Below are 27,391 nucleotides of genomic sequence, written 5' to 3'. Positions count from 1 at the left end.
GCCTTCTTCCACGCAGCCGCACGGGTATGTGCCGATCCAGTAAAGGAACATTATAGCTGCGGGTTTGCGGGAAGTTATGATCGTGGTTTTGGCTTTTATCGTAGATTCGAGGTGGAGTGTAAGACTAGGGGATAGAAGGGTTGGTGGGAGATGTTTTGAATATAGGTCATGGTCTCTCTCTTACCTTTTGATCTAGGCTACTTTCTACGGGATTATATAGTGCTTGAATTAAAGCTCAATCGATGTTAATCGAATTATCTTGGATATGTAGTGTGCTTTGTTTATTGTACAATGATGCTTGTCTGTGGTGGATTCACGGTTGGTACAAGGAGCAGCCCGGCAATGTTGTCTTTGTGTCTTGCTTTTATATCAATAAATTGCCTTGTCAAGCACTAAATAAGATGAACTACAATGAACGCATCTGTAAACTTTCCACACGTCAAAGCTTCATTCCAACTTATGGCCATCCAGGCATTGTCAAGAACATGTAGCGAAGCTGACCAGGTCGTGTGCATTGGCTTTCAGTATGTCTTTGTAGAGAGTTGTGGACTTTTTTGCGGTAAACCAGGAGATACACAATGTAAGGGGCACGATTCTTTGTACTTGTGGCAATATCAGTATCAGATATGTGAATTCAACGGTGACAGCTACTAGGGCTATCGGATCACGTGGTCATAGCGGGAATGTGCTAGCATATTTCGACCGAAGGATGCATGACCATCTTGTATTTGCCAGGGTCAAATGGCTGGTGGGTTTTGTTGGTTGATTATGGAGAGGTGCGTGATGTGCTTGTTTTACTTGTAGGTGTTGCAGCACTTTGCTTTGTGGTCGCCTAGACGCGCATCCCATGTGCTGAATATATTATAGAACCTAGAAGTATATACAGTTACCGTGTACTTAAACTTCTTAGGCTACATTAGAAATGTTTCTATCATGGGGTTCATCAATCAATGTCATTATGTACTTCATAGTAATACCCAGTATGTGCAATCTAGGGAAGATGGCAGACGAAACGGTATTCGCAGAATCAAACACCATTTCCCAAGCTACTTGCTCCCTCCATATCAAACCCCCAAGCCCAACCAGACGCGCCATTCAAAGAACCAACCCCCCGTGAAATCTGGTCATAAATCATAAACTCTTCAAGCATCCCTCGTCTAAATAAACGACCCATAACGCACTCGATCCTGCTCCAACGGACGCCACGCGGCAGCCCAGAACTCCTCCAGCAAAGCCCAAGGATACTCAACACGCCTCCTAATCGCCCTGCAAACCTCACCCACGATAACCTCCCACTTCGGCAGAACCAATCGATGAACATCATCCTCCCACTTCGACATCTCCCCCAAAAACGCCTTATGCCACCACCGCTTCCACTCCTGCTGATCCATCTCGCTGAGCCCAGACCTCGCCACAGCACGGTCAACGGCCCTCACAGATTCCCTCCACAGGCAGTACGGCCCCCTGATAAAGTCCGCAAACGTGCGGTTGTACTTGCGGACGAACTCCTCGTAGACACGCCGGTTGGGGTACAGGGTGAGGATCTCGGCGGGGATTTTCGCGGACGGGGCGAGCGTCGGGTTGCGTGGTTTGTGATCTTCTTTCCAGAACATGATGCGGTCCATGGAGGTGCCGTGGTCTCGGTATTTCTTGCGGTCGGTTGTGGAGCACATCACGGTGTAGCGGTGCGCGTAGCATTGTTCGATGCGTTTCAGCACGCGGAAGGCGCGCGAGGCGACGTGGCGGCAGTGGTTGAATGCTGCGGCTGGCTCGCCGGTTATGACGGTGCGGAGGTGAATGGGGATGGCGAGCTTGGTGCTATCGAAGATGTAGGTCTTGGTTATTGCCATGGTTGGGGTTGGCTTTGAGGTTGGGGGGATGTGTGTGTGTGTAGATAGATATGTGATATAGAGATGGAATGGGGATTGTAAACATGCTCAGAATGTATTCAAAAGACAGTGTCTGTCTGCCACGCTTTTCAAAAGAGCGTCTTGGTAGATAAACGCGAGAAACTGCCTCAACCGAATGGATAAGTAGGAAATGTGAAGCTCATAATTAACAAAAAGAGAAGGGCTTGAGTGAATAGTTCAAAAGGGTATTTACCCTTATAACATTTCACTGTAAGAATTATATGTACCATGATTTGATTTAACTGACTGGTTTGTTATCACTGGCTCATGTGCTGGTTTGACCTTGCTGTGACTGGACTGCTGAACATAGCAACTGGCGCAACTTATTGCGTAGGTGTGGATTTAGGGTCGCCAGCCTGCCAGTCAGTCATTGTCGTTGCTCTATATCTTCATATGAACAAAACAGAACCATGGATCTAGGGAGCAGGTCAAGGGAAATGCTATTTGGAAGAGATAATTTTATTCTTATGTCTCCGACTTCAAATACACCAACTACATGTATTGTATTGTGTTTATTGGACACTGCACACAAACCATATCATTAGTAGATGCTAACATCAAAAGTCAAAAATTTCAACCTTACCGCTCAATCAAATGAACCCCCGACGCAGTATCAACAATCCCGCTCACCTGACCCGGCTGCAGAGCAAACGCCGCATCCTCGAATTCCTTTTGCATTTCACCACGTCCGAAGAAACCACTACATAAATCGTTAATGACCCGCGTGGGAAGGAAAATCTTGCCAGAAGACATGAAGGAGGACATACAGATCACCGTGCTTCCGAGCACTGCTACAATCCGACTCTGACATGGCAATGTCTCCCAGAGTAGCCTCGCCCGACTGGATGCGCTCCTCGTGGCCCTGAAGGATCTCGATGGCCTCCTCCTTGGACCGAGTGATGTTGGCCTCCCTCCAGCTGCTGGGTCGTCGGCTATCCTTATGCTTAACCAGCAAGTGACTGCACCGGATTTTCCCATCGCCCTGGTTCGATCCGTCGGGACGGCCTGCGGGGCCACTGTGGTATTTCGCCATGTAGACCTTGAGGGTCTCGGTGTCGGTTCCGGACGGAGGCTCCCAGCGGGACTCTTTCGTCGAAGGATTGAAGTAATAAGGGAGGTTCTTGGAGTTGGAGTGTCGGACCTCCCAGCCCGATGGAAGACCGGTTTCAGCCTAGATGTGGAAATAACGTGGAGCAAAGTCAGAATTCTGGGGGAGGGGTATGTTTGAAGGCTTTGTGGGCACTAACCATGATGACGGATTGTATGAAAGAAGATGCTAAGATTAGATGCGTGTAAAGCAAAATCTCCGCAGTATAAAGATATTATGGTCAAATGTCAGATACAATTGTTCGTGGCAGGATATATAACAGCTCGATTTCCCTGCATGCAAGTTGGGATCACGTACCTCATTTGGTCAACTGCGGGGAATTGAAGATCCTATGGCAAACACTGCAAACATGATCAACACGACAAACAAGCTAAGCTGTTCATACCAGGCCGTATTCATCTGTATTTATACCTTCCTTGTAAAAGAGAACTGGAGATTTTCTATCTCGTGGGTTTAGACTAGTGCTTCAATCATCTACTCCGTACACTGACACCCATCGCATTCTGCCCCTCAACTAACAATCATCACCTACCCGAATGCTGAAACTTCAACCCCATGGTCCTCATATCCCACATACAAGTCCAAAATCGAATGTAGAAGAAACGCCAGTTACCCTATGTTGCAGACTGTTCTAGCATCTCACACTCCAACAACACATCCGTGGGCCCAACATAGTCTCGTTGGCGCCAGAACCAAAACGCCGCAATGAAGGCGGTCAATCCTCCCGTGATCAGGCACGTATAGTTCATCGAATTGGCGTCAACGGGAACGGAAGACGGGAAGCAGAAGATGACAATGAAGGTCACGGTATATGCGCAAGCGATTCCATTGACAATGTACCCCAGCGCGCCACGCATCCAGAACCAGCCGCGGGGCGTGTTTGACCTACCGCTGAGCAGATGCGGCAGCACGGCGGCAAGGTACGAGAGAGTGGTCAGAACCACGTAACTGCCGACGAAGGCACCGAAGGCAGTATCGTTGCCGACGTAAATGCAGCCGAGGAGAGTGCAGACTACACCGCACGCCAGTGTCGATATCATCGGATTTCGGTGGTGGGTGTGGACACGACAAATGACTTGGCTAAAAGGCGTGGCGTTGTCACGAGCCAGAGTCCAGAGTGTGCGGCCACAAATTAGATAGCAGCCGATGACAACGCCAAATGTAGGTATTATGGAGACAATGAGGAGACTGAGAGCGCCGCCGCGGGTGCCGGTTGTCTGACGGTATATCTCAGCCAAGGGAGACGGGAGGGGTGAGGCTAAAACCTCATCTAGGTCGTTGATGCCATAAAGAATAACGACGGCATGACAAAGCGCAGTGGTGAAGCCTATGATGTATTGGATCAGGGTGCCTAGTGGGACGTTACGGCTGGGATAGAACACCTCTTCAGCAATGTGCGAAGTGACATCCGGGGCACCGACGGCGAAAGCACCATTCAGCATTCCAAGGCAGAAGACGAATCCATCGCTGCTGTAGCCAACATGGTTCTGCCACTTACTCCACACGAAATCGTTATCCGCATACGGCTGGCCATTGACATATGGCATCACTGCGCACACGACGACCGTTACCAGGAACCCGCCGACTACCACACATCCGGACAAAGTTTCGATCTTCGGCAGCACGCGGTGGCCCAAAGCCACTGTCAGACAGCAGAACCATGAGCATATGGTGTACGTGACGAATATGTGCCATCTCTCGATGTGGAAACCCGGGTGGAATAATGCATATGCCGACATGGTCTGCGTGCTGATGATCTGTGTCATTGATGCTGCTCCAAAGATCCATGCGAGGAAGTTCCACCATCCGGCAAACCAACCGCACTGTCGCCCATATCGTCCTGCTGTCATTGACGCCCAGTGGTACACTGATTATCTACTTGTCTCAGTATCCACATGCAACCAGTCCTTGATTTGTATAGGATATGAGATGAGACCAACCTCCACCAGACGAGGGCATGGACGAAGCTAGTTCGGCGAGTGAGGCAGCGATAAACCAGTAGAAAAAGGAACTCGCTATCCTGTATCATCACAACGAGGTACTTATCAACATCTGGAGTTGTCTACCTTGGGAACATCACATACAGCTCATAGATTACGCCAGGAGGTCCTCCATTATATATGGCTGTTATCTGGAAAAGAAACCAGATTCAGCCATCGCCGTTGCAAATGGAACTGTTCACATGGATGGCATACAAAGCAGTATACACACTATATCGGTAAATCAACTTACAAGACTGCCTCCAAATGGTACCCAGGTACTTCCGCTGGCCAGCGCCAATCCACAAACGTGGAGCAAGCCAAATCTGCGGTGGAGCTGCTGTCGATATTCCGTGACATCGGCCAGGCCCTCTGGCAACTGGCTGGAGGGTGAATTGAGTGCTGCCGGAGAGTTGGGCCTTGACTTGGACTCGTGCGCTTCCTGCATACTGTCCATGTAAAAGTTTTTGGACTATTGATGAGAGGAGAAAGCAGAAATGGTCTTAGTTTTGACTTGCTGCAGTCTCTACTCTGTCATTAACAAGGAGACACCGCGCTTTATCTTATGCAGAGAGACAGGTCTTTCCAGCGAATCTAGAGCTGCACATTGCCCTCGCAGCAGCCGAGTCTCCGCTGGTAGAAGGATAATGCTTCCATGTCGTACAACGTTGCGCAAGGGCGCACACTGATCCATCAGGATGTACATGCTGTCCGATAGAATAGTGCTCCACAGACGAATGCTTGTCCTCTTTAGCCTTCGAAGTCTCTGTCTTCCACACGAGTGCTGCCTTCTTCCACCCTGGCGCGAACGCCTATTTCTGGTACCGCGGCACTGGTGCATACACCTTTCTGTCCAGTGAGCAAGGGGACTCTGGTCTTTTGCCACAGACATCAAAGTATCAATAGCAGTTGAACCTTGACCGAGATAGGGGCAAATGGTACTGCAAGGAGCACCGGTAGATTTCGGGCCCGCAATCTACCGCTCAGTCCTTGCATTTGAATTGGACCCTTGTGATACGGCTGATATTTGCAGCAATGTTGCTATCTCTAATCAATGATCCACGTCTGCACATATTGGGAAGACCTAGTTCGAAGTACAGAAAGCCATCTGCTCTTGTTCTTGGATATAGGGGTTTATCTTCTTTGTAATGCAGAAGAAACTCCGAGAAGACACGCATAATGGCAAGCTCAATCCATGCATGGTATATATATATATATACGATATGAATTAATCATTAGTAGACGGTCTTTAGATATGTCGTTCCATGACCACAGCACTATGTTCCCGATTGAGTATAGCGCGGTTGATCCGATCTGGACTAGCGTCTTGGCTGCCTGGAGTTCGGCCTGGCGGGCGTTTCTTTCCAACTTCCATCATCAAAGATAAGTCTTAATTGTTCAACTCATTCTTTCATTCTATTGTTGGCAGCTCCCTGTTCGCTCATAACCCGGACATTGTTCAATATCACAGCGATCATCTGCCTTCACCATCTCATCTCAATCAATACTACCAGCGCCAACGATCCATATCACCATCGAAATGTCTGCAAGCCCAACTCCGTCCGCCGGTGGCGACGTTAAGCAGAACGAACAGGTTCACTTTCGCTTCTGTCGCGAATGGTAAGCACTCGCCTCATACTATCCCCTGTCCATGTCTCGATACCCCTGCTGACACATTGCATAGCTCGAACTTGCTGTACCCGAAGGAAGATCGCGTCAATAACCGCCTAATGTTCACCTGTCGCACGTGCCACGTCGGCGAGCCTGCCTCCTCCTATTGCGTCTACCAGAACAAACTCAGCACACAGGTTGGAGATACTGCCGGTGTGACTCAGGATGTCGCATCTGATCCTACGGTTTGTCTCCCAGGCTTTTGCACCCACTGCGGGGATGAAATCACCTGCTTCTCCTGTGGCTCGCCCTCGGAAGATTCCCTGTCCGAGGATGACTATGAAAGCTGTTCTGCATATTCAGGAGGGGGGGACTACGCCATGGAATGGGCATCAAAAGGCCTTTGAGATCTCCGTGGCTAACTTTGCTCTCTTTCTTTCTGCGTTTCTTAGCTCCCGCGATCCAACAAGACCTGCCCTAGCTGCGGCGAATCCGAGGCTGTATTCTTCCAGTCGCAACAGCGGTCGGCCGAGACGGGAATGGTGAGACTCTCCGCCGATGCTTCTTCGCTCCTTGTTGCATGAGGACTATGGAACTGACGCTTGTGCAGAAACTTTACTATGTGTGCTGTGCGTGCGGCAATGTTTATGTGTGATTTCTGCGCTGTCTGCCATGTCTACCGTCTTTCCGATACCCTTTATCTGTTTTATTTTTCCATTCCGAGCATATCCGTGGAGTTTTCTGGTGCTTTTGTTCGTGTTTACATTGGAGGAGCGGTTCGTGGAAAACAGAAATTTCTATTGATACAGGCTATATGAGGAAATAAAACGATTCGCTTGCAAAGGTATATTTTATACATGCAACGGTGCCAAGGACAAAATCTTGGACCACTGCTTGCCCCGTAGTTCTGTAGCCACGACCCCTGTAAACCTCATGTCAGTATTCTTGCACCTACCTGTCAATCTGGAGGGCGGAAAAGCCGCGACGACTGACCGTTCATTCTTGTGCCGATCGGATCACCAGACTTGTTGATCAACACACAGGCATTGTCATCGAACTTCACGGACGATCCATCTGGACGCTGCATCTCCTTTCGGACTCGGACAATCACCGCATGTCGAATATCTCCGCGACGGACTTTGTTGCTGATACTGCCGCCGGCGCCTTCGGAGGCGAAACTTCGTTGCTTCTGAACCACCACCACGATCCGGTCACCTGCAATAATAACCAGACCATATTAGAAAAGATCGCGTCCGACAAAAGAATACAATAATAAAAGCGCACTGAGTGGGCAAGGATGACGTACCGACAGTGGCAGCCCGCTTCTTCTTCAGAACATTCACACATTCGACAACTGCGGCGCCCGAGTTGTCGATGCAATTAAGCATCGACTAAAGAAAATGTCAACAAAGTCCACTTGGGGAAAATCGCATGATCCAATAGAACACTCACTTTTAATTGAATCATCTTGTGAGCAGGCCCTGGTGGATAAAGACAGCGAGAGGGAGCAGACAAAGCGGAGCGGAGCGTGTGATTTGATGTCCGAAAGATTTCCAGCGAGGGACCCGGGCCGGAAGGTTTCGCCGACGACCGACCCCGGACTGGGCGCGCCAGTCATCACTACGGCGGTCACTGCGATTTTGTTACTGCGACAATTAGTTACGGAGGACGATGCTTGGATATCACCCGCGCTAAATTGGGGGCTGCTCTCTCTTTCTCAACCACTTTCTCTACCTGTCGTGTCTTCCTTTTCCTTTTTCTTTCTACCCTTCCTCAAGATGTCTGTTTTCTGCCTGTAAAAGAACAATTTGGGCTCTCATTCATTCGTTCTCTTCTGTTCGTGGAGACCTCCTGTTAATTTCCCATTACCCGCTTTTTTGCTTCATTCCCCTTAGACGCTGGGTTTGGGCGCCGTTCGACAACCCTTTATCCGCCCCAATTGGAGTCAATACCTTTGAATGGAAATCGTCTGATCTCGCAATACATCATGTCGCCGAAGGCGCGGTCGAGTCCCGCGGATGACCGGCGCGACCGTCTCACCCTGGCGAAACTGGCCAGCTATGACGACGTCGCAACGGATGCGCTGGTTGATCGAGTAGGCTCAACTGTACCAATTTTCCTCGATGTGCTTCTCTCTGACTCTGGTTACTGCAGGCCTATTTTTGGACCAATATACGGAAGAACCGGACCAAATACATCGCTCTTCGTGGAGTCAGTGAGGATAGTGTTGCTCACACCCTGCTTCACGATATCATCGTGGAAAAGGACGTCGCCAAGGCTGAGCGTACCCTGCTGCGGATGTCGGGGTTGAAGAGATACCTGGCCAAATTGCCCAACGACCGCGAGAAGGAGTGGTTCCGCCGCCATCTACGCAAATACATCCAAATGTACCTACCGGACTCGCCCTTTGAGGTCACCACTACCAATCGCTACACGATCATCGAACACGAAGCCGCCATCTGCGCCCGCAGGTTCATCAAACAGGGCCAGGAGATCAAGTACCTCAGCGGAACGCTCGTGCCTATGACCCGCGAAGAAGAACAAGAACTGGATCTCAAGCGAAAGGACTTCAGCATCGTCATGTCGAGTCGCCGGAAGACGCCGTCTTTCTTTCTCGGTCCCGCCCGCTTCGCCAACCACGACTGTAATGCCAACGGTCGACTGGTGACCCGGGGCTCGGAGGGCATGCAAGTTGTCGCCACTCGCGATATCTACATCGGTGAAGAAATCACAGTTTCTTATGGTGAAGACTACTTTGGTATTGATAACTGTGAATGCCTTTGCCTGTCATGCGAACGCGCTGTGCGCAACGGGTGGGCGCCAGTGGTGGACTCGGACCAACCAAGTCAAGCATCGACCCCCGCCGCAGCCGAAGGTTCCCTCACTCCCAGAAAACGGAAGCGGGCACCCGACTCTGATGTCGACACCTCTCCATCCACTCCACGCAAGCGAGGCGCATTCGTCCGCCAGACCTCAAAATTAAGATCAGAGGTCTCACAAGCCGAAGTCGATTTTGTCGAACTCGCCCAAGAGAACTCCCTCAGCTTGGCTGATCATACAAGGCTGACACCACCCGCGCCCAGCGAGGCTGCCGAGGCTGCGGGTGATCCTGCGGGACCAGAGACCAAAGAGGGCGAGAACCCTCGACCCCACCACGGGACCGACTGTGAATCGCCCCCATCTGTCACGGCCGACGACTCTCAGCGTTCGTCGGCCTCCACTGCCCCTACTTCCGTGTGCGATGGTGGGGTGACTGCGAAGGTAGAGGAGACTATCGAAACTACCGTCCACGAAAACCCTTCGATCCCCCCCAATGAGGTGGCGCAAACTGTGTCAGCCTTGTCCGGATCCACTCACAACGACCACGATGTCTTGTCCGACCTCTCCGAACCTCTTGAACTGGATGAAAAGCTCGGCACTATGACCGAACGAGTCGGAACTCCCCGGAGAAAGTCCTGTGGGAAAAACGGAGTTGTTCCCTCGGTGGAGGCGGAATCCCACGGCACGCGGGTCCCCGGAGACTACACCAAGACCTCCCGCTTACTCGCGCAAACGTACGATCGATGGGTCGACTGCCATACGTGCAATGTCTGGTTCGTCCAGCACAACTCGTACCTGACGCGGAGGGAGTGTCCCCGGTGCGAGCGCCACTCCATGCTCTACGGCTTCCGGTGGCCCAAAACCGACCCCGAGGGCAACAACGACGACGAGGAGCGCGTGATGGACCATCGCACGGTGCATCGGTTTCTGTATCCCGAGGAAGAATCTCGCGTCTCGCGCAAGGACCGCGGCGTCAGCTTCGGCGTCACTCCCACCCCGGAGCTCTCTGACGCGCGCGCCGAAACTGACGACGGTGAGGCGCCTGCCGACCGGCGAAACACGAGAGCGAGCCGCACGCGGACCCGAGCCCTGCGGATGACCATGTAATTATGACAACGGGTAGTTGAACCCACGGTTCCTACGTAATGCTGAATGTTGGGTACGGTGTTCTTATTCCCCTGGGTGCGACTGGCGTTCTGGTTCGTTATCTTCTCTGGAAATCACTTGTATGATCTACAATCGATGGGTTTATAATGTCTAGTCTTTCTGGCGTTATTATGCACACGGACTCCCTGGTTGATTTCCCACTCTTGTCCTTCAATTTTCTTTTTTTTTTTTTTCTTTTTCAATTTTTACTTCTCATCCCCTTTGCGTACTCTGTACACTGACTCCAGCATCGGGTGGCCTATTGGCGGCGAATTTCCTTTGTATTTTTAGCAGGAGTAGGTGTTGTTGGCATGGAGAATCATCAAGGGTGTTGAATTGATTACCTGGGCTACTGAGCGGTGAATGTTTCACATCTGAGGGGTAGACCAAGATCCCCATGTCATGATAAGTTAGCAGGTGGAGATTCCTAATAATATCACGTTCTGACCTCGATGGAGCTAGACGGATGTGACGGGTCCGGGTGGGATATATATATATTGATTGCCTAGGGACCTTAGCGCGGAGGTGCAATCAGCCCCTGCAGCAAGGTGTGCATAATCTCGGAGAGTAAGTGAGGATATTGCATGTAAACCGATCGCACCTGCGGATCCTAGCGAAGGTAATTATATCGGCGGGAGTGGTGCATTCTATACACAGGCCATGTTGATTGAATAGAGGAAAGACACTACCACCTATAGCACTGGACATAATATCCGTGCATGACAATCAATCACGACGTCCGGGCTTTTCCCAGGCAGCGATCCCACGCTAATGCGGATCCAGCCTAAGGCGATCGGACGACAGCCCCAGGCCATCCAGCGCATCCACCTCAAGGCCTCAGGCGCTAATGCCGGGCTGAAACCATGGGTTGCTATGGAGACTCCCGACTGGCCCTGGTTGATGTCAACATTTACTTCCCAGCTTCATCAACCAGTTCCACTGTCGATGTTTCCTTGATTTCTTCTCCTCCAGAACGAGGAATTTGATCGGAGGTACTTAACAAAGTCATTTTATCAGTGCTCGCTCTACTCCCTTGGCTTGTCTTTCCCCTTCCTCCTTTCCCCTCCTCTTATTTACGCTCCCCCTTGTTCCTTGTTGGCGAACCCGTTCTTGGACGGTGCTTTTTTATTATTCTATTTGATTTTATTTCTCCTCTTTCTTTGCAACACGTTCCTCTTCCTTCTCTTTGAATTGGAAGTTCACGAGTCTTCTTTGTTATTGTGGTTGTTGCAAGCGCCTCCGTCTCTCTGTTTATCTACAATATATGATACCTTCCCTCCGTTCCCGATCGCCCTAGTATCTTCTTCCCCTCCTCTTCATGCAGGCCACGATCCGACGTGTCTCTTAACGAATTGACAATCGCTGTTCTGGATGTTCTTTTTGATTTGTTGAATTTTTAACCTTTTGTGACGCATCTCAACGATCCTGTGAATGATTTTCATGATTATCTGGAGCCATCAGTGACGTCTTCTAACCACCCTGATATCGCTGTCGCCAGGACTCTCTTTTTGAATTAGAGAAAAGACGACAAAGAAAATCAAAGTGAGACAAGAAAGAAAAAAAGCTAAAAAAAAAAAAATTCGCTCGCAACAGTCATTGTTGTTGTTTATCAGAATCAGGTATGGTCGCGTTCCTCATGCAAGGGACATCCTTGACTGTTGTGCGATTGTTGTGATGGAAGAAGAGTCGCTGATTGATCTACTCTTCCAGCCTTGTTTCCTTTTTTCTTCCCTTCTCTTGTTTCCTCGTGTCTTCCAGCTCAGCTAAATTCGTTCTGATCGGACAAAGTCCTACCACCAACATGGGTAGCGGCCTTGGACAACGGCCACTCTCCGAAGTGAGCCCCATGGCGCAGAGACGCAATTCGCCGATTTGGAACCAAAGTAATAAAGTGAGTGTGATCCGGATCCCGCTGCCCCATGGAGAGGATCGATCGAACGGAAGACTGACCCACTACGGACAGGCGATCAAGCACGAGCCATCCCCCCACGATGCTCCGGCGTCGCCTCGACTATTTTGGAAAGGTCGTGAATCTGGGTCACCGTTCCAGAAGAGTTCAGAAAACCAGGCTCCTTATGACCCGGATTCCACCTTTTCGCCTTCTAGACGCGCATCGCTCGAAAACCTGAAGCGCCAGTCGCGGGTGCGCAACAGCAACATGCTGCGTGACTACAAGCAAGAGTACGATCCGGCCACTGTGTACGTTCCACAACGGCCCTTAGCTCCAAGACGGTCTCCAGAGCGACAGTCCCAGACGGGTGCATCGCCGGAAAAGCCCAATACTCAGGATGATACCCTGGTCGGGCCGCGACCGCCTTCCCCCAGCAAAGATCAATCGGCTCCGGCCAAATCTTCTTTATCGCGGGCAAGCCGTTTCGGAGCCAAGGATTGGGGATTTGATCCGGAGAGCGAGATCTGGTCCGATCTCGATCGCCACCCGAAGAGCGTCACCTTTGACGCGGCCCCGCCGCAGGTCAACGAGTATGTGATGACCACCCCGGATCCGTCCTCCGTTGCGTCGGACTCTCGCGATGGCAGCTACGACACCGAGGACGACGAAGGAGATATGAGCTTTGACCGTGACTCGTCCTTTGACCGTGATGATAGCTTTGATGCTTCTTTGGAGGACCTCGAAAAGACCCCGGTCGTTTTGCCTGAAGATTGGCGCTACATGAGCCCCTCCAATGCAAACGAGGCCCTCGTCAAGGAAGAAGAGGACCCTTTCACTGAAGACGAAGAAAACCATAGCCCCGATCCTCGTCCATCGTCTGCTCAAGGGTTGTCGAGGCGTCACTCCCGCGTTGAGTCATTGGACTCCAACGGGGAACGGCGTCCACTACCCCCGCTCCCGAACGGGACCCCCCAGCCGGCCGCTCAGCGACCCACTTCTCCCGGAAGACTAAGTGCCGCCTTCGAGCGAGGCACTGGGGCTCAGCGGGTGCTGCCATCCCCGCCTGCAGCAGCATCTTACACCAAGTCTGATATCACGGGGCGCAACTATGCTTCAATGCCTTTGGAGGAGAGACTGCGTCTGATGATGATTCAGGAGAAGGAGCGCGCAAGCGTTGACTCCGACCGGACCCGCACCGAGGAACCTCATCCGCGCCCAACGGAAGATGAGGAAAGCGGCGATGTCGAAACTCCCAAGGAAAAATCTCAGGAAGAGAGTTTGGCGCCCAAGGAACCGCGGGATCATACCGAGGGTTTCTCGGCCCCTCATATTTCTAGAGACTCGATCCTGCGAGACCTGCGTAAGAGTGAAAGCTATCTGGACGACCCTTACGAGAATTCCTCCCAGCCCGGATCTAGCCCTCGTCCGATGGGCTATGACCCCGATTACCCCATTCCATCATTGGAACACGATGACATGTATGATGATGACGACTTCACGGATGATGACACAGGCAGCGTGGTGATCAAGCACGAGGAAAACGACGATGACCTTTACGACGTACCTGAATATGATGGGATCATGCCTCCAAAAGACCTCTCATTCAAGAGCCTGCCGGATAGGAGCGACGATCAGAGCCACTATTCCAGCCACTCCTTAGCGGCGGATGCGGAGAAACATGCCGAGTCTCCACCGGATGAGGGGCAGACCACACCGATTCCCGCGGACCAAGCTACACAAGAGATCACCCATAATATCCCGGAGAAGACCCAAGACGAGCCCCAGGTTCACAAACAATCACCCCAGCAAATGGAACCTCTCAGAACGTCACTCCAGCGCCCAGCTACTCCCGAGATTGATAGCCCTGTGTCGGCGCCGTCTTCCCCGGACTCGGTCATTCGTCACTCGGTAGAGGACGATATTAGCGACAGTGAGATCTCTGTAGATGATGATGTTCCCCCGCCTATTGCCACGGTAAAAGCCCACGGGGCCGGCCTGAAGACGCGGCCTTCGTTGACCCCGTTGGATCTGCAAACGATGGCCGCCACTAGACGCCAAGTCAGTGGCCAGGGTCCCCCGCCCGTGCCCTCTCTTCACAAGCAATTGTCCAATGAGAAAGAGCCCGAGCAAGCCTCTGAAGATAGCCAACCCGAGGACCCGTCACCCCCCCAGCTCGGTGTTGATGTTGCCCAGCGACAGAGCAGCCTCATGAAGCTGGATATCCCGTTCAGCATTCAAGAGGAAAGTCTTGGCTTTGGCCTGGACAAAGAATTCGATCGTGTCATCGAAACCCAAAAGGTTGCTTTTGAACTGTCCCTTTCCCAGTTATACAGTCGTGTGCCCATTGGACCCCAGGATGCCCTTGCCCATCACAAAGAACAAAATGCTAACAGGCACATACCCACACAGAAGGGCTACTTGACGAGACACAACACAAAGGTTGTCATCGCCAGTAGCAGTAACGACGACGGAGTACCCCAAACCCCGGGCCAAGCACCCGCTGACGCTCGCAACCCCCGATCCGCCGGACCCGCCCAGCGTAAGCCTAGCCAGCAGACCTGGACTACCGTTCCTTGGAACAGTGGTCCTCGTCGCGCTAGCATCAGAACGCCCTCAGGCGCCATCCGTAAAAAGCCCGTATCAGGGCCCGCCCCTCCTCTCCCCGGTCAACAGAGCAACGTCCAGGATGCCCCCGCCACCATTGAGGAGACCGAGCCTGCCCTGAGCGGTGTCCTCGAGGAAGGTGAGGAACGAGGTCGTCTCTTTGTCAAGGTGGTAGGAATGAAATCCTTAGACCTTCCCCTTCCACGAGGTAAGCTCGCCCACTTCCAGTCCGTAAGAATCTTTTTGCTCATCTTTTGAATAGGCGAGCGCTCGTACTTCTCCCTTACGCTAGACAACGGCATTCACTGTGTGACGACTGCCTGGCTCGAGCTGGGGAAGTCAGCACCAATTGGACAAGAGTTTGAGCTCATTGTGCATAATGACCTGGAATTCCAGCTCACCTTGCAGATGAAGGCGGACGAGGACAAATTCCGTACCGAAGAATCTGCGCCGACGGCAACACCAGCCCGGCAAAAGGCTTCCACCTTTAGCCGTGTCTTCGCTTCTCCCCGCAAGCGCAAGGAGATGGAAATGAAGCAGCAGCTGGCTTCACAGCAACAGCAAAAGAGCAAGGATCCTAACGCCGCAGTCTGGGACAAACTGAGAACTCTCATCGCCAGAGACGGTAGTTTCGGCCGTGCTTATGTCTCGCTGAGTGATCATGAAAAACATGCATTCGGTCGTCCCTATACTGTGGACGTGGCTTGCTTCAATGAGTGGGCCGTCGAGGAACAGCCAAGCAGTGTCAAGAGCAAAAAGAGCACTACGAGTGCCGCCTCGCAGCGTCGACCTCCTTACAAGATCGGCAAACTGGAGTTGCAGCTGCTCTTCGTCCCGAAGCCCAAGAATTCCAAGGACGAGGACATGCCTAAGAGCATGAACGCGTGCATTCGGGAGATGCGCGAGGCTGAAACTGCTTCGGCTCGCACCTGGGAGGGATTCCTGTCACAGCAAGGTGGCGATTGCCCGGTAAGTTTAATTCCCTACCCCCTCAATCTGCCCACTATGACCATACTGACTTCTTGCGTAGTACTGGCGCCGCCGCTTTTTCAAGCTCCAAGGCTCCAAATTGATCGCCTACCACGAGACCAGCCGGCAACCGCGGGCGAACATCAACCTATCCAAGGCCGCGAAGCTGATCGATGACCGCAGCGCCCTCACCAAGAGGGAGACCTCCACCAGAGGCGGCGGTCGGCGTCGCTCAGCATTCGCCGAAGAAGAAGAAGGCTACATGTTCGTCGAAGAAGGCTTCCGGATACGCTTCGGCAACGGCGAGGTGATCGACTTCTACGCCGATAGCGCTGCCGACAAAGATGGCTGGATGGGCGTCTTGGCCGACACAGTTGGCAAGGGCTCAACCAGCAGCAGCCAAGCCAAGCCGTGGACAGAGCTTGTCCTAAAGCGCGAGCGTAGCATGAAGTCGTCGCGCCGTGAGACTCTGGACCGCACCAGCGGCAAGAGCATGGGGGCACCTCCCCCTCCTATTCCCAAGAAAGACGCCCCCGCTCCGCCTGCCACCGCGACGGGTCCTCCGCCCTCTGCAATGGCTTCCCACCGTCCCTCGCGACCCCAACATCGGCACACACAGTCTCAACCTGACGCTCGTGGCGCTGACGCCCGGAAGAATAAGGCGCGTTCGTTGATGTTCTAGATCGAACAACGACGAATCCTAGGACCTTTTCAGACGATAATCACAAGCAGTGAAGTCGTCCTTGTCTAACTTTCTTCCTCTAACCTCCCTTCCCTTCTCATGTCACTATGATCCAACCAAAGCAACTGATTTCTCCTCTTTCGTCCCTGTACTTGGCCATTGTTTCCCGTGTTCGCTAGCGATGATGTACTTTTGTCAGAGTCTTTCTCCTATTTTGCGTCCTTTTTTCCCTTTCTTTCTTCTCTGCCTTTCGTTTTCTCCCCTTTCTATTCTATCCTATTCTCATCTATCCTTTCCTTCGCTCGTCGTACATTAATGATAGTTACATAGCGTCTTCCGCTTCTCTTTTTTCTTTCGTGGGTCAATATTAGTTCAATCCAGTTTTTCTTTTTTGATTTCTTTTCTTGTCCTCTGTAACCTAACTACTTTAAAATGAAGTTTCGAAAAAAAGGAAAGGGTCAATCTGCTGGTGATGTAAATCTTCACTATCTGGACTTTTATTCCTCTACACCTCAGAGTATTAGAGTAGAGGGGTGAAGAAGATCAGTTTAACTAACTACATACAGTACCTACCCATTCTATATTTATTTTATCCGGGGACGTGATGACATACATGACTCCATCATACTGTCCAACGAGGATATACATACTACAAGAAGAATATAATGAAGAATAAAAAGCCTCTTAATTTACTATGCACCAGTCCATCAAAAAACACACACATCATGATCATGATTGTCATTGTCATTTATCATCACAATAGTCCAGGTAATCATCTATCTTTCTTTCATTCCTCATTTGTGAAAAGACAAAAATCCATCACCATCACCACCATAATCATCATCATAATTAATAAGACATGATATGGAATCGAAACGCAAGAAAAAAGAGAAAAAAAAAACAAACAGCCTAGGAGCACACTTCCTTTCCCCAACCGGTGGTGATTTCAAAGTAAATCAAATCATTCAGGAAAAAGCCATACCATACCATACTTGCCAATAACATAAAAACACAAGAGAAATACTAGCCAGCCAACGAACCGCAATTTGCACACCTCCTTTCCTATCCATCCATCCCATTCCCCGTTCTAGGCGTGGTTGGGGGGGGGGGGTGCGAGAAACGCCAAGCAATGCAGGTGATGTAAAGAAAGAAAGGAACCAGAAAATGAAAACACGCCCCCTTTGTCCTCATAAATTCGTTTTCCTCATGGGTACTTTTTTGGTCTTTTTTTTTTCCTGTTGTCTGTTTCAAACGATAACGTTCCGTTTCCGTGGAATTCATTGGTTTTGTCTTTTTCCAGTTCAAGGCGAACCCGCTAGTCCTATCTCCGAGTCGCTTGCCATGGCCGAGTTGTCCTCCCATTCTTCTGGAGAAGCTATATCAGACTCTGTGATCCAAGAGGGGAATTTGGTTAGACGGTGAAGCGGAGATGATAAAAAAATGAGACTTACCGGATGCCAGCTCCTCAGGTAAGTCAACAGCCAATTCTTCGACTGCGTCCAAGACAGCTTTTGTGCGAACCCCCGTTAGTTACATGGTCTACCGCACGATCTTGAACTGGGAAGGAAAACGTACCGCGTGCCTGATGAGTGAACTCTCGCTCTTCATCGTTGTCGTCAAAGTAAGTCGACAGACAGTGGGAAACCACGGGTTTGATGGTTTCTACAACCTTAGTCTCGACGTTGCCCCCGGAAGTAGTAAGGTATGTCTTGGTAAGTTTGTCGATACTGGCGTGCACGAGCTCTTTCGCAACTCGTGAATGACGCGCTTTCCAGTCGCTGCTTTCATCATCTTGAGACTCGCCGGAGAACAGGAGGTTCCGTAGGAGTTCCACCGTCGTGGACCTGACGAACCGATCCGGGAATATCAGCAGAGTTGGTGCCCAGTCGGGAACCCGGTCTGTGAGTTGAGACAAAAACCAATTACTGTCGAGACCTAGGCGTTCATTGTGGCAAGCCACGACTCTCTCCAAAAACGCGACATGTTCTCTGCCCCCGCTGTTATTGATGGTGTCGATCCCTTTGCAGACATAATCAATCAAAGACGCGATCCGATCTTCATCGGGGCTCCGTCGGCAGAAAACCAGGGTTGCATCCAAAAAGGGGGTGCAAAGTTCGGCTGGCGCGACTCGAAGCCCGTCTTCTAGAACCTTGCAGATTGGCTCCATAAGACTAGCCTCGGGTTCTGCATCCAACAACAGACCGATAACTTCTCGACACGCCTGCGGGCTGCTGTATTCTTGCAGCATCTTCTTCAAGACCAGTAGTTCCCTGTTCTTCCCGAGCGTTCGGATCAGAGTACCTTCTGTGAGCGTGAGCGTAAACCTTCCATCCGGCGATATTTGTCGCTCGTCATCCGGAGTTGGAAGCACGGTGAGGTCAACGTTCGCCAGCAATCGCGACAGAAGATCCATGAGCTTTCGGTGCGAGAATCGTCGGCCTTTCTCGGCGAGCCTGATATAGGCAGGATAATGGCGTCTCAGGCGCTTCAGATCATCTCTGTCTAGCCACATGATCTCCAAGCATTTTTGGAGGAATCCGTAGTTGAGGACTATCCCAGCCTCATGTGGCCCAAACCCTGCCAGTTGCCACAAGAACTCGAAGTAGTCATCCCAAGCTTTGTTCGCGGTTTGCATACCTGTCCACAGCCCCTCTAGCATCATGGTCACACTTTCCATACCATCAAAGTACTGTGCTAGCCAATGCTCCTTCTCGGGGCTGTTATCTTCCTCTCGATTGTGTAGGGTTCGAAGTTCCGCAAGTGCACAAGTAACGATCCTCACAACGCTGTTTCGCACGGACGGATAAGGACTTCTGAGGAGAAGATTGCGAATGGGGGACGGCCTCTCTACAATCCATTGGACGACCCGACACGCCGTGTCAGGGATTTCGTCGATTGCTTTGATAAGCTCGCCAACGATCATCTCTAGACCCACACAGTCTTTTGTTCTCGCTATCAGCTGTTCGAGGGCGTCCAAGGCAATGAAGACGACAGGCTTGACTAGCTTCGAGTCCACCTCACCAGTCGAATTCTTGCTTTCGTGCAACCGAGAAAGCATAGAGCGGATGAGTAAAGTGTGGAAGGGATCCAAAAGGCAATATGTTCGTATGTGTACCTCATTGTCCATCGCGATATGGTTTGCAAGCGGCACCGGCAATGACACGCGCACTGGATAATTGTCCGAGGCTGGTTTGTAAACCGACTTGGCGGTCTCCATACTTGACACGCGTTGGTAGAACAGCATATAAGCGTTCCAGACCTTGTGATACCGAACCTGGCCCATGGTCGCGGAATGAACGGAGTCGCCGTAGCCACCGAAACACTGGTCTGCAATCTTGGTCTGATCGAACCTGCTCACGTCAGAGTCGTTGAATTCCACCCACGAGCCACTGGCGCTAGCCGTGGGCCTTTCCCGGATATAGGAGTAGTAATGGCCAGATTCGGCCGTCCCGCTATGGACCAAGACGCCAACCAACTCAAAAACATCTTCCTTGGGATTTGAACTTTGGTCGGAGAGATGCTCGACCTTGAACGGACTCATGTCAATGTGCTCAGGAAACTGGAACTCGTCGTTGATTTTGCTCCGCATCATTGTTATCATATCGAAGTCGAAGCGCTTAAGGTGGAAAATGAGATTGTCAGGTACATCCTTCAAGCATGCTCTCTTGACGGCATCGACATGCCGCCCGCAAGAGGTACAGGAGTATTTATTGTCTCCTTGCATGATCTCTCCTTCGACGTAGGCCTGCAGGCTCTCCTCGAGGCTGGCTTTGCCCTTGATATCACACTGGATAGCAGAGAACGGCTCAAATCGCTCCGAGATATGAGTGCACTCCTTTGATTTGATCTGTTGGACCAATTGGCCGCCATAGAATGACCGGAATTTTTTCTTCTGCTCGGAATCCTCGATCTGGGCCTCCCATCGATCGAACAACAAGTTGTAAAACTCATCGACATCCATCTGTACGGTGACGTCAATGGGCTCATTATCGTATGTCCGAATCGTGTCCACCAGCCCCTGAGGGTCCACACTCTTGAGCCATGTTTCCTGCATGTGACCAAAGAGCTTCTTGGTTTCTTCAAGCAACATGTGGGATGACGCTGGGTCCGCAAGGTCAAGCTGCATCATAAAATCACGAAACCCAACGTTCATAAAGAGCTGGGTCAGAAGCGAGTTCAAATAACACGTATTAGATAGATTCCTGAGCCCCGCGTAGCCCTCTGGGGCCCGGAGAAGCTTTTGCCGCTCAAAGGGCCAACCAGGCGAGTATGTAATGTCTACGGAAATCTTGTCAGCTGGGATCAAAACCATGGTTAGGAGATGTTTCGACGGACCTTCAGGGATGATATCTTCTAGACGTGCCACAATCTTGGAGTAATTGCCGTCGAATTTGCAGAGAAGAATGATAATATTGTACAGTTCTTGACGGGTCTGGTTGTGCATGACGGGAACTTGAGGCACTATGCGATCTGATGAGGGTTCAGAAAAGTCGGGGAAAAGATATTTGTCGAAAAGACTCTCGGTGAGATCGAACGTATCAACTGGAATTTCGGTGGCGCTTGCTATGTCCAGGCAAGACTTCAGAAGACGACAGAATCCCAGAACCAGATGATCGATAGGCTCACGCCCCACAAACTCTTCTGTTTGATGCTGCAGCATGACACGGCTCCACTGCTTGAGGTAATCACTGTAGATAAGGTCCCGCGGTGACCTTTCCGCGACAGACTGGAAGACCATGTACGCGACCTCGAAGAATTCTTGCGATTGCTGAGCATAGTCCAGGCTATGTGGGAAGGTTTTGACAAACGCGTCCCAAATAGTACCAAGGATATCTACTCTGACTGGGATTTCGGGAGATGCTGCTTCTTTGGCAATCTCGTCCTGGGGCGGGGTCACCTTTCTCGATTTTTTGGGCAGGATAAGAGGACGACAGGCCATGGCCACGTTATCGGCGATACCTTTCCGGATCGACTGACGACGTTCACCCAAGAGAAAGGAGCGTAGCAAGGAGTCGAACTGTACCTCCCGTTTGACTACAGTCCAAAACGCAGGGTCCCGAACAGAACCCTCGGTGATAACGGCAAACGAGTGACAGATTAACTTGTAGATGCCAATTTCTGGCAGTTGCGCAGGCAAGATACACTGCCCTATTTGCATCAAGTGCACAAGCTGCTGGATCAGCCGCGAAGGGTGGGCAATGGAAGACGACTCGTCGGCCAAACCGGGGCGCACTATGGCAAGCGGAGAGTCAATCACAGGCTCCTTCATCACGACGTAGGAATGCTTACCGAGAAGAGCGCAAAGAAGGCATTCCACAAGGCTGGTGGCGAACATAAGCTTTTCGGAGCTTTTCTCCAAGGACTCAAACATCTCGGGACGTGTCAAAGCCGCCACCAAGACTTGAATACTATGAGAAACAAATTCTAAGTTGGGCGATGACTGATTATAGGGCGATCGTTAGCCATTATGTCGCCCACGGGCGGTCCGCGGCCTACTTACCTCGAGCGCCGCCTCCCTCAGGCATATTGAGAGAGCGTTTACTGAATAAAGGAAATTGTACGGCTTGTCCATGGGGAACATGTCTGCTTCAGTCTTCTCTGCTGATTTGACAAGCTGTAGGACCCTCTCCTGGGGCGGGAAAACCACCAGAAAATCATATATCTGCGGTGGGTCGAGTTAGCAGAGTGACCTCGTGAGCGATCTCTGGAAGCGATACACATACCTCCCGAGCTAGGCGATTCTCAAGACCAAGAAGCTCGTAAAGATCATCAAAGTGCTTCAACACCTCGGAATCCACCGAAGTCATGGATGGGCGTCGCCCACTCACGGCCACCTCTTGAGTGTCTGGCGCCTTGCGGACGATAAGCAGTGCCGAGTCCAGCTTCAAGTCCCGCACCGTGAGCTCAGGACTATCCAAGAGGTTGAACCTTGCCCCACCATGGATAGTGGTAAACTTGGAGAAACCGGTGACTTGAATCAACGCCTCAACCACCTCGGCAGCAGTCGAAAGCTCCCCAATCGGAAATGTGCGCATGTTCGAACTGTTCGGGCCGTCAAACGCCTGGTATCTGATACTGACCATGTCCCCTTTACCCGGCCGTCCAGGCAAACTTGGCGGCGAGGTCTGCGGCGGGCTGTACTGGGGTCGGCTGCGCAAGCCCTGCAAGAACTGCCGAAGGAAAAGCAGAGAGCGACTGAACCTCACCTCTTCCGTCTGGGGCCCGCCTCCAGGGACTGCTTCAAGCTTCGAGCCATTCAAATCGTCAAGGCGATGTCCAGATCTCGTCTTCAATACGGACGCAGCCGATCGGAGCTGGTCCACACAGCGATCTACCAGAGCAATATGGGTTGCGTCAATAGCCGACCGCGGGGCCCGTCTGATCGCCGGATGGTCGAGGTAGACTTGGATGGCGAAATTCGTGGCATCCGTCTCGATGGAATTCGGCGGCGCTGTCAAGATGAAATCCCAGATGCGATCCATTCCCGGAATCGAGACGATCTCACCCTCGGCCGCGATTGGCGGAGGATCGAAACGGACCTCGTAGTCGACGGTATGTTTGGCGAACGCGAGAACCTCCGTGGAATAGTCTTCTGCGGGAGAGAGTTCAGGGAGATATTCGCTCACACAGCGATCGATGAATGGGTTCCTCTTAACGGCATGCTGGACGATTCCACACAGCAGTTCCCAAAGCGTCGGCCGGCCGGGCGGAGGGAACATCTTCGACATGAAGATCCCCCGCCAGAGCACATCGGCCAGGTCCGACGTGATCGTATCGGGAACCTTGTCGATGATGCGAATCAGTAAGTAGATCCTGGAAAGGAGGCCGTTCCTCGCGAACGGGTCGGTCAAATCCGGTTGTTCCGCTTCGATGATGTGGGCTAGCTCCGCGATCACCAAACGGGTCAGATCGAAGTCCGTCGCAAGCTTCCGGATCTCCTGGGAATCGAACTGCGGGATCAGAGCGTCCAGGGCCTGCACGCTGCCCACGGAAAACTGGTTCATCTCGGCAATATCCTGAACGCATTGCTCGTACGTTTCCATCTTATCCATATCGCTGAGCCCCGTGTCCATGAAAAGGCGCAGCTGGGTGCTCGCAAACTTCTGCAGCAGCGCTTTGTGGTCCAAAGCCAGGTCCGTGGTTGCGGCACTCTCCCGGATCAGGCGCACACAGAGACGCAATGGAATGGCCTCCACATGGGTCCTCTCCAATAGGTCATGATCTGCCCTTGCGCTATGCTGCTCACGAACCTGGTTCAGAAGTTGTTCACAGAACTCCAGCATGCGGGGATCAAACCGGGAAAGGGGGAGGTCGAGAAGCTTGGAGCATAGATAGATCAGGGCGGGAGAAGCCGACGGATGCATGTGGATGGTCTTCAGCAGCATTCCCAAGATCTCGGACACCGTCCGCGGGTCGGGGCTGTCAGTCACAGCCTTCCAGATGATGTCGGTATCCATATCGGTGTACGCCGACGTCACGATCAAGAAACCGACGAAGTTCCCGCTTCGACTGATCAGTTGAGGGTGAGAGTCGACCCCGACGATATACTCGACGATCTTGCTCTCTCTCAGCAAGTGGACCACATATTGCACCACAGGATGGTCAACACCCGAAGGATCTTTCTGGATGTAATTTCTCCAGATACTGATGAGATCAGACTGGATCCCCTCGACGCCGTGAACTCGAAGCTCCATGCGGCCTTCCATGACATGTTTCTTCAACAGCGCGAACCTCCAGCCGTGGTGGATGATGGTGGGGATCTGATCAGATGGGAGACCTTCGGGAAGCCTGATGGACAGATCCTGGGCCACCTGTAGGGCCAGGTCCGAGTCACAGGTGCAGAGTTTGTGATAAGCGATTCCGAGCTGGTGAGCTACGACATCGCTGACCTCGCTGGTGACCCACGAAGACTTCTTGGTGACATGAGTCTGAAGCCACTCATCCGCGGCCCGGACCAAGCTGTAAACCAGCTCGGCCGTGCGGCGGGTCTCGGGGGACGCAACCACAGCCTGGTCCGGCTCGGACGTGCGGCCAGGCTCGATCAGGTTGTGCGCAACCACCAAGACCGCCAACAGGGAAGATGACAGCTGCGGGGAACTGGGAATGAGCGCCATGATGCAGGCACCGTACTCGGAGAGCCGCTTGGCGATGCTCAGGGGAGGCGCGGTGACCTGGGCATGCAGGCTCGCGGCCAGGCCCGAGCCCTCCCACGTGTGTGACACCCTATCCATAGCATCATACAAGGGGATTGGCGGGCCCCGGATCATCTCCGCCACCGCGGCCAAATACGGTCTCGACAACAAGTCCCCCACCGACAGGTCTACGCCCTCGAGGATTTGGTTCAAAAGTAGAGTATCCAGGTGAAGGATGTGGAGGGCCAGTCGGGCGAAGCCGCTGAGGAATTCTTGCAAACATGCGACAGGCCCTTGGCCTTCATCCGGTTGAAGGATTTGCCTGTTGCGATCCGGTCAGTGGGGGTTGGCGCCCGACAGAAGTCTTCCAGGACGTAGGATCGAGCTACATACCGTCTGTGCAGCAGGCCTTCCACCAGGGATGGCACCTCCTTCCAAAATTCACGGTCTTCCAACAATATGCCGTAGGTTAGCTGATCGAGGTCCTGGACCACTTCGTCGAGCCAATTCTTGATCGCCGCGAAACAGGTCACATCGTGCGCTGGGCCCTTCTGGATCATGAGACTGATCTGCTGCACGTTGTGGCGCAAATCGAGATTGTCCTGGAGTTTCGGGAAGAGGTCGGTCAGCGATGGCTGTTCCTGTATCTGTACGATCTCGGGATCTCCCAGCGCGTCGCCCAGCGAATTCCAGCTCGACATGTTCGGATCTTGACCCATATCCTCCAAGTCCGCCACCTCGATCTCCGGACTCTGGGCGGGCGATGACGAGACGGAGATGGCGTTGGACAGGTGGGTTCCGGTATCGTCTGCGGGGGGCGGTTCGGGGATCTCGACGGACGGACGGTCGGCGGGCGGGTCTTCTGAGACGGAGGCCATGAGGTCGGGGACGGGCGACTTGACGTTGATCGTCATGCGGCTGGCGGGTCGGGTCGACGCAGGGGTGTCCTGCGGCGACGAAGCCGGACCAGCATCGGGAGTCTGCTCGGGCATTCGAGAAACGGGAGTCTGGTCGGTTGAACAATCCTCATGAGGGGACGAACCACTATCGAGACGAGGACGTTTCCGGGTCAACTGGGGGTCGGAGTCTTCCATGGAATCGCGGGGAGGACGCGTCGAATCGGCAGGTACAGGGTCAGGCGGGGAGGTCGAGCTGTCGTCTATCGGGGCAGCTGCCATGACATTTTTTCCACGACCGATTTTTGACCAAGGAGCACCAAGAAAAGGGGGAGAAAGGGGTGTGCCTGTCAAGAAGAAAGGGCGTATCACCCAATTAGGCAGCCAGGAAAGAATCAAGGATTGATTCAAAGAAAGAGGGAAGGTCCGTGACAGTAGACGCGGCAGGAAGAGATGAGGATAAGATGGAGGGGCGAGAGAAGAGAAAGCGGTGGAGAGAGTGAGGAGGGAACAAGAAGGGGGACAGTTAACCAGTTAAATAACACACCCAGAAAGATTGAAGAGGGAGGATTGTCGGATGAAAGAAGAGGATCATAGTAAGTGAAGAATCAAAGAAAAGGAGAAACAGAAATCAGAGAGTGAAGAGGAAGAGAACCCGATAAAAACTGTGTGGGCACGACAGGCAGATCAAACACCGCTGGAGCTTCGATAAGAGCTTGATAGTGGAGTCTCTTATGTTATTCTCTTGATTCTCTTGATTGTTCTATATTAACTGGTTCAATTCAATCCTTTTGCATTCTCATATTTATTTCTCGATTTCTCTTCTCTACTCACCAGGTTCGATTTAATTCTATTTCTATGATTCAATATTTCCATCCATTGATTTGTCTTCAGGCACCTCTTCTCCCCTCAAGGGCAAGGCTTTTACACCACAAATGAATGACGCTGGGGCTGGATGAACCAGAGGGGGGAAAGAAAAAAAAATCAATGTGAATAAAAAATAGATAACCTGGAATTTCTCGAGTCTCCGGGAACTTAACGTAAAGCTACTCTACAGACCTATAGTCGAGCCCGATGGAGGCACATTCCTGTCATGCTAACGCGCTCCGGAATTGATGTACCGCGAACCATTACGTCAGTCTAGTCCATCTTTCCCGTTATCCCGATCCTATTACAAACAAGTGCCCCATGTATAAACATCGATAAGACTCCGTCCTCCTGATAAATCCTTTGTTAATTAGATACGGCCCATGAGAACCTGTAGGGGATAAAACTAGATCAAATACTTCGAGACACACATCCTGGACAGGAATGAAATGGCTTGCGTCCCCTTACTTGGGTAAAAATCCGGCTGTCTTAACTATAGAAGTATTTTTGACACCGGCGGGGGGCAAGCATTCCCCTCCACATAACCGGAGGGCTGGTCTCCATTGATGTATATACGTCTCTCTCCCAGTCATCTCAACCATCTATGCACGTCAAAAAAGTGGTCGCTGTTCTATGATAAGGATTGTGCTCGACAAAATGCTGGAATCAAACACCATAAACTATACACAATCCAGATAAGGTCCCTCGACGCAGCCGGCATTGCCCGGACTTCTAGCGGGTCGAAAGAAAGAAAAGAAAAAAAAAAAGAAAGAGTT

General features: G+C 51.8%; 8 protein-coding genes across 8 annotated transcripts; 3 read left to right on the top strand and 5 right to left on the bottom strand.

Annotated features, from left to right (window-relative positions):
• Positions 1–1,157: 1,157 nt before the first annotated feature.
• Positions 1,158–1,850, bottom strand: BDW47DRAFT_120780 (uncharacterized protein; the record flags this gene model as incomplete). Its single annotated transcript, XM_024815533.1, has 1 exon — positions 1,158–1,850. One exon carries the CDS (start codon positions 1,848–1,850, stop codon positions 1,158–1,160), a length of 693 nt encoding a protein of 230 aa, XP_024667952.1.
• Positions 1,851–2,342: 492 nt separating this feature from the next.
• Positions 2,343–3,291, bottom strand: pin1 (peptidylprolyl isomerase ESS1). The gene is made up of 4 exons (XM_024820050.1): positions 3,158–3,291; positions 2,678–3,081; positions 2,494–2,610; positions 2,343–2,432 (listed from the first exon to the last, which is right to left on the bottom strand). The coding sequence occupies exons 1-4, from the start codon at positions 3,158–3,160 to the stop codon at positions 2,423–2,425; spliced, it is 534 nt and encodes a 177-aa protein (XP_024667951.1). The 5' UTR covers positions 3,161–3,291; the 3' UTR covers positions 2,343–2,422.
• Positions 3,292–3,515: 224 nt separating this feature from the next.
• On the bottom strand, positions 3,516–5,445 carry BDW47DRAFT_134696 (amino acid transporter; the record flags this gene model as incomplete). The annotated part of the gene is made up of 4 exons (XM_024818145.1): positions 3,516–4,885; positions 4,959–5,038; positions 5,103–5,149; positions 5,251–5,445. 4 exons carry the CDS (start codon positions 5,443–5,445, stop codon positions 3,633–3,635), a joined length of 1,575 nt encoding a protein of 524 aa, XP_024667950.1. The 3' UTR covers positions 3,516–3,632.
• A 961-nt stretch (positions 5,446–6,406) lies between these two features.
• Positions 6,407–7,407, top strand: BDW47DRAFT_113113 (DNA-directed RNA polymerase II core subunit RPB9). Its single transcript, XM_024814320.1, has 4 exons — positions 6,407–6,617; positions 6,682–6,853; positions 7,061–7,150; positions 7,219–7,407. The coding sequence occupies exons 1-4, from the start codon at positions 6,538–6,540 to the stop codon at positions 7,261–7,263; spliced, it is 387 nt and encodes a 128-aa protein (XP_024667949.1). The 5' UTR covers positions 6,407–6,537; the 3' UTR covers positions 7,264–7,407.
• Positions 7,408–8,137, bottom strand: BDW47DRAFT_113110 (mitochondrial 54S ribosomal protein uL14m). Its single transcript, XM_024814319.1, has 4 exons — positions 8,061–8,137; positions 7,915–7,999; positions 7,602–7,823; positions 7,408–7,530 (listed from the first exon to the last, which is right to left on the bottom strand). The coding sequence occupies exons 1-4, from the start codon at positions 8,073–8,075 to the stop codon at positions 7,460–7,462; spliced, it is 393 nt and encodes a 130-aa protein (XP_024667948.1). The 5' UTR covers positions 8,076–8,137; the 3' UTR covers positions 7,408–7,459.
• A 458-nt stretch (positions 8,138–8,595) lies between these two features.
• On the top strand, positions 8,596–10,535 carry BDW47DRAFT_129492 (SET domain-containing protein; the record flags this gene model as incomplete). Its single annotated transcript, XM_024816999.1, has 2 exons — positions 8,596–8,703; positions 8,763–10,535. The coding sequence occupies 2 exons, from the start codon at positions 8,596–8,598 to the stop codon at positions 10,533–10,535; spliced, it is 1,881 nt and encodes a 626-aa protein (XP_024667947.1).
• Positions 10,536–12,063: 1,528 nt separating this feature from the next.
• bud4 (putative GTP binding protein (Bud4)) lies at positions 12,064–16,853 on the top strand. Its single transcript, XM_024820049.1, has 6 exons — positions 12,064–12,193; positions 12,285–12,465; positions 12,538–14,763; positions 14,875–15,277; positions 15,332–16,038; positions 16,100–16,853. The coding sequence occupies exons 2-6, from the start codon at positions 12,376–12,378 to the stop codon at positions 16,718–16,720; spliced, it is 4,047 nt and encodes a 1,348-aa protein (XP_024667946.1). The 5' UTR covers positions 12,064–12,193; positions 12,285–12,375; the 3' UTR covers positions 16,721–16,853.
• Positions 16,854–17,442: 589 nt separating this feature from the next.
• On the bottom strand, positions 17,443–26,481 carry BDW47DRAFT_113104 (putative ubiquitin C-terminal hydrolase). Its single transcript, XM_024814318.1, has 8 exons — positions 25,246–26,481; positions 22,444–25,174; positions 22,221–22,382; positions 22,010–22,160; positions 21,056–21,952; positions 18,296–20,998; positions 18,172–18,228; positions 17,443–18,086 (listed from the first exon to the last, which is right to left on the bottom strand). The coding sequence occupies exons 1-8, from the start codon at positions 26,028–26,030 to the stop codon at positions 18,022–18,024; spliced, it is 7,551 nt and encodes a 2,516-aa protein (XP_024667945.1). The 5' UTR covers positions 26,031–26,481; the 3' UTR covers positions 17,443–18,021.
• Between the last annotated feature and the right edge of the window lie 910 nt (positions 26,482–27,391).

This window comes from Aspergillus candidus (genome assembly GCF_002847045.1).
Source record: "Aspergillus candidus strain CBS 102.13 unplaced genomic scaffold BDW47scaffold_74, whole genome shotgun sequence".
Lineage (NCBI taxonomy): Eukaryota > Fungi > Ascomycota > Eurotiomycetes > Eurotiales > Aspergillaceae > Aspergillus > Aspergillus candidus.
This window is presented reverse-complemented; position numbering and strand designations above follow the sequence as displayed.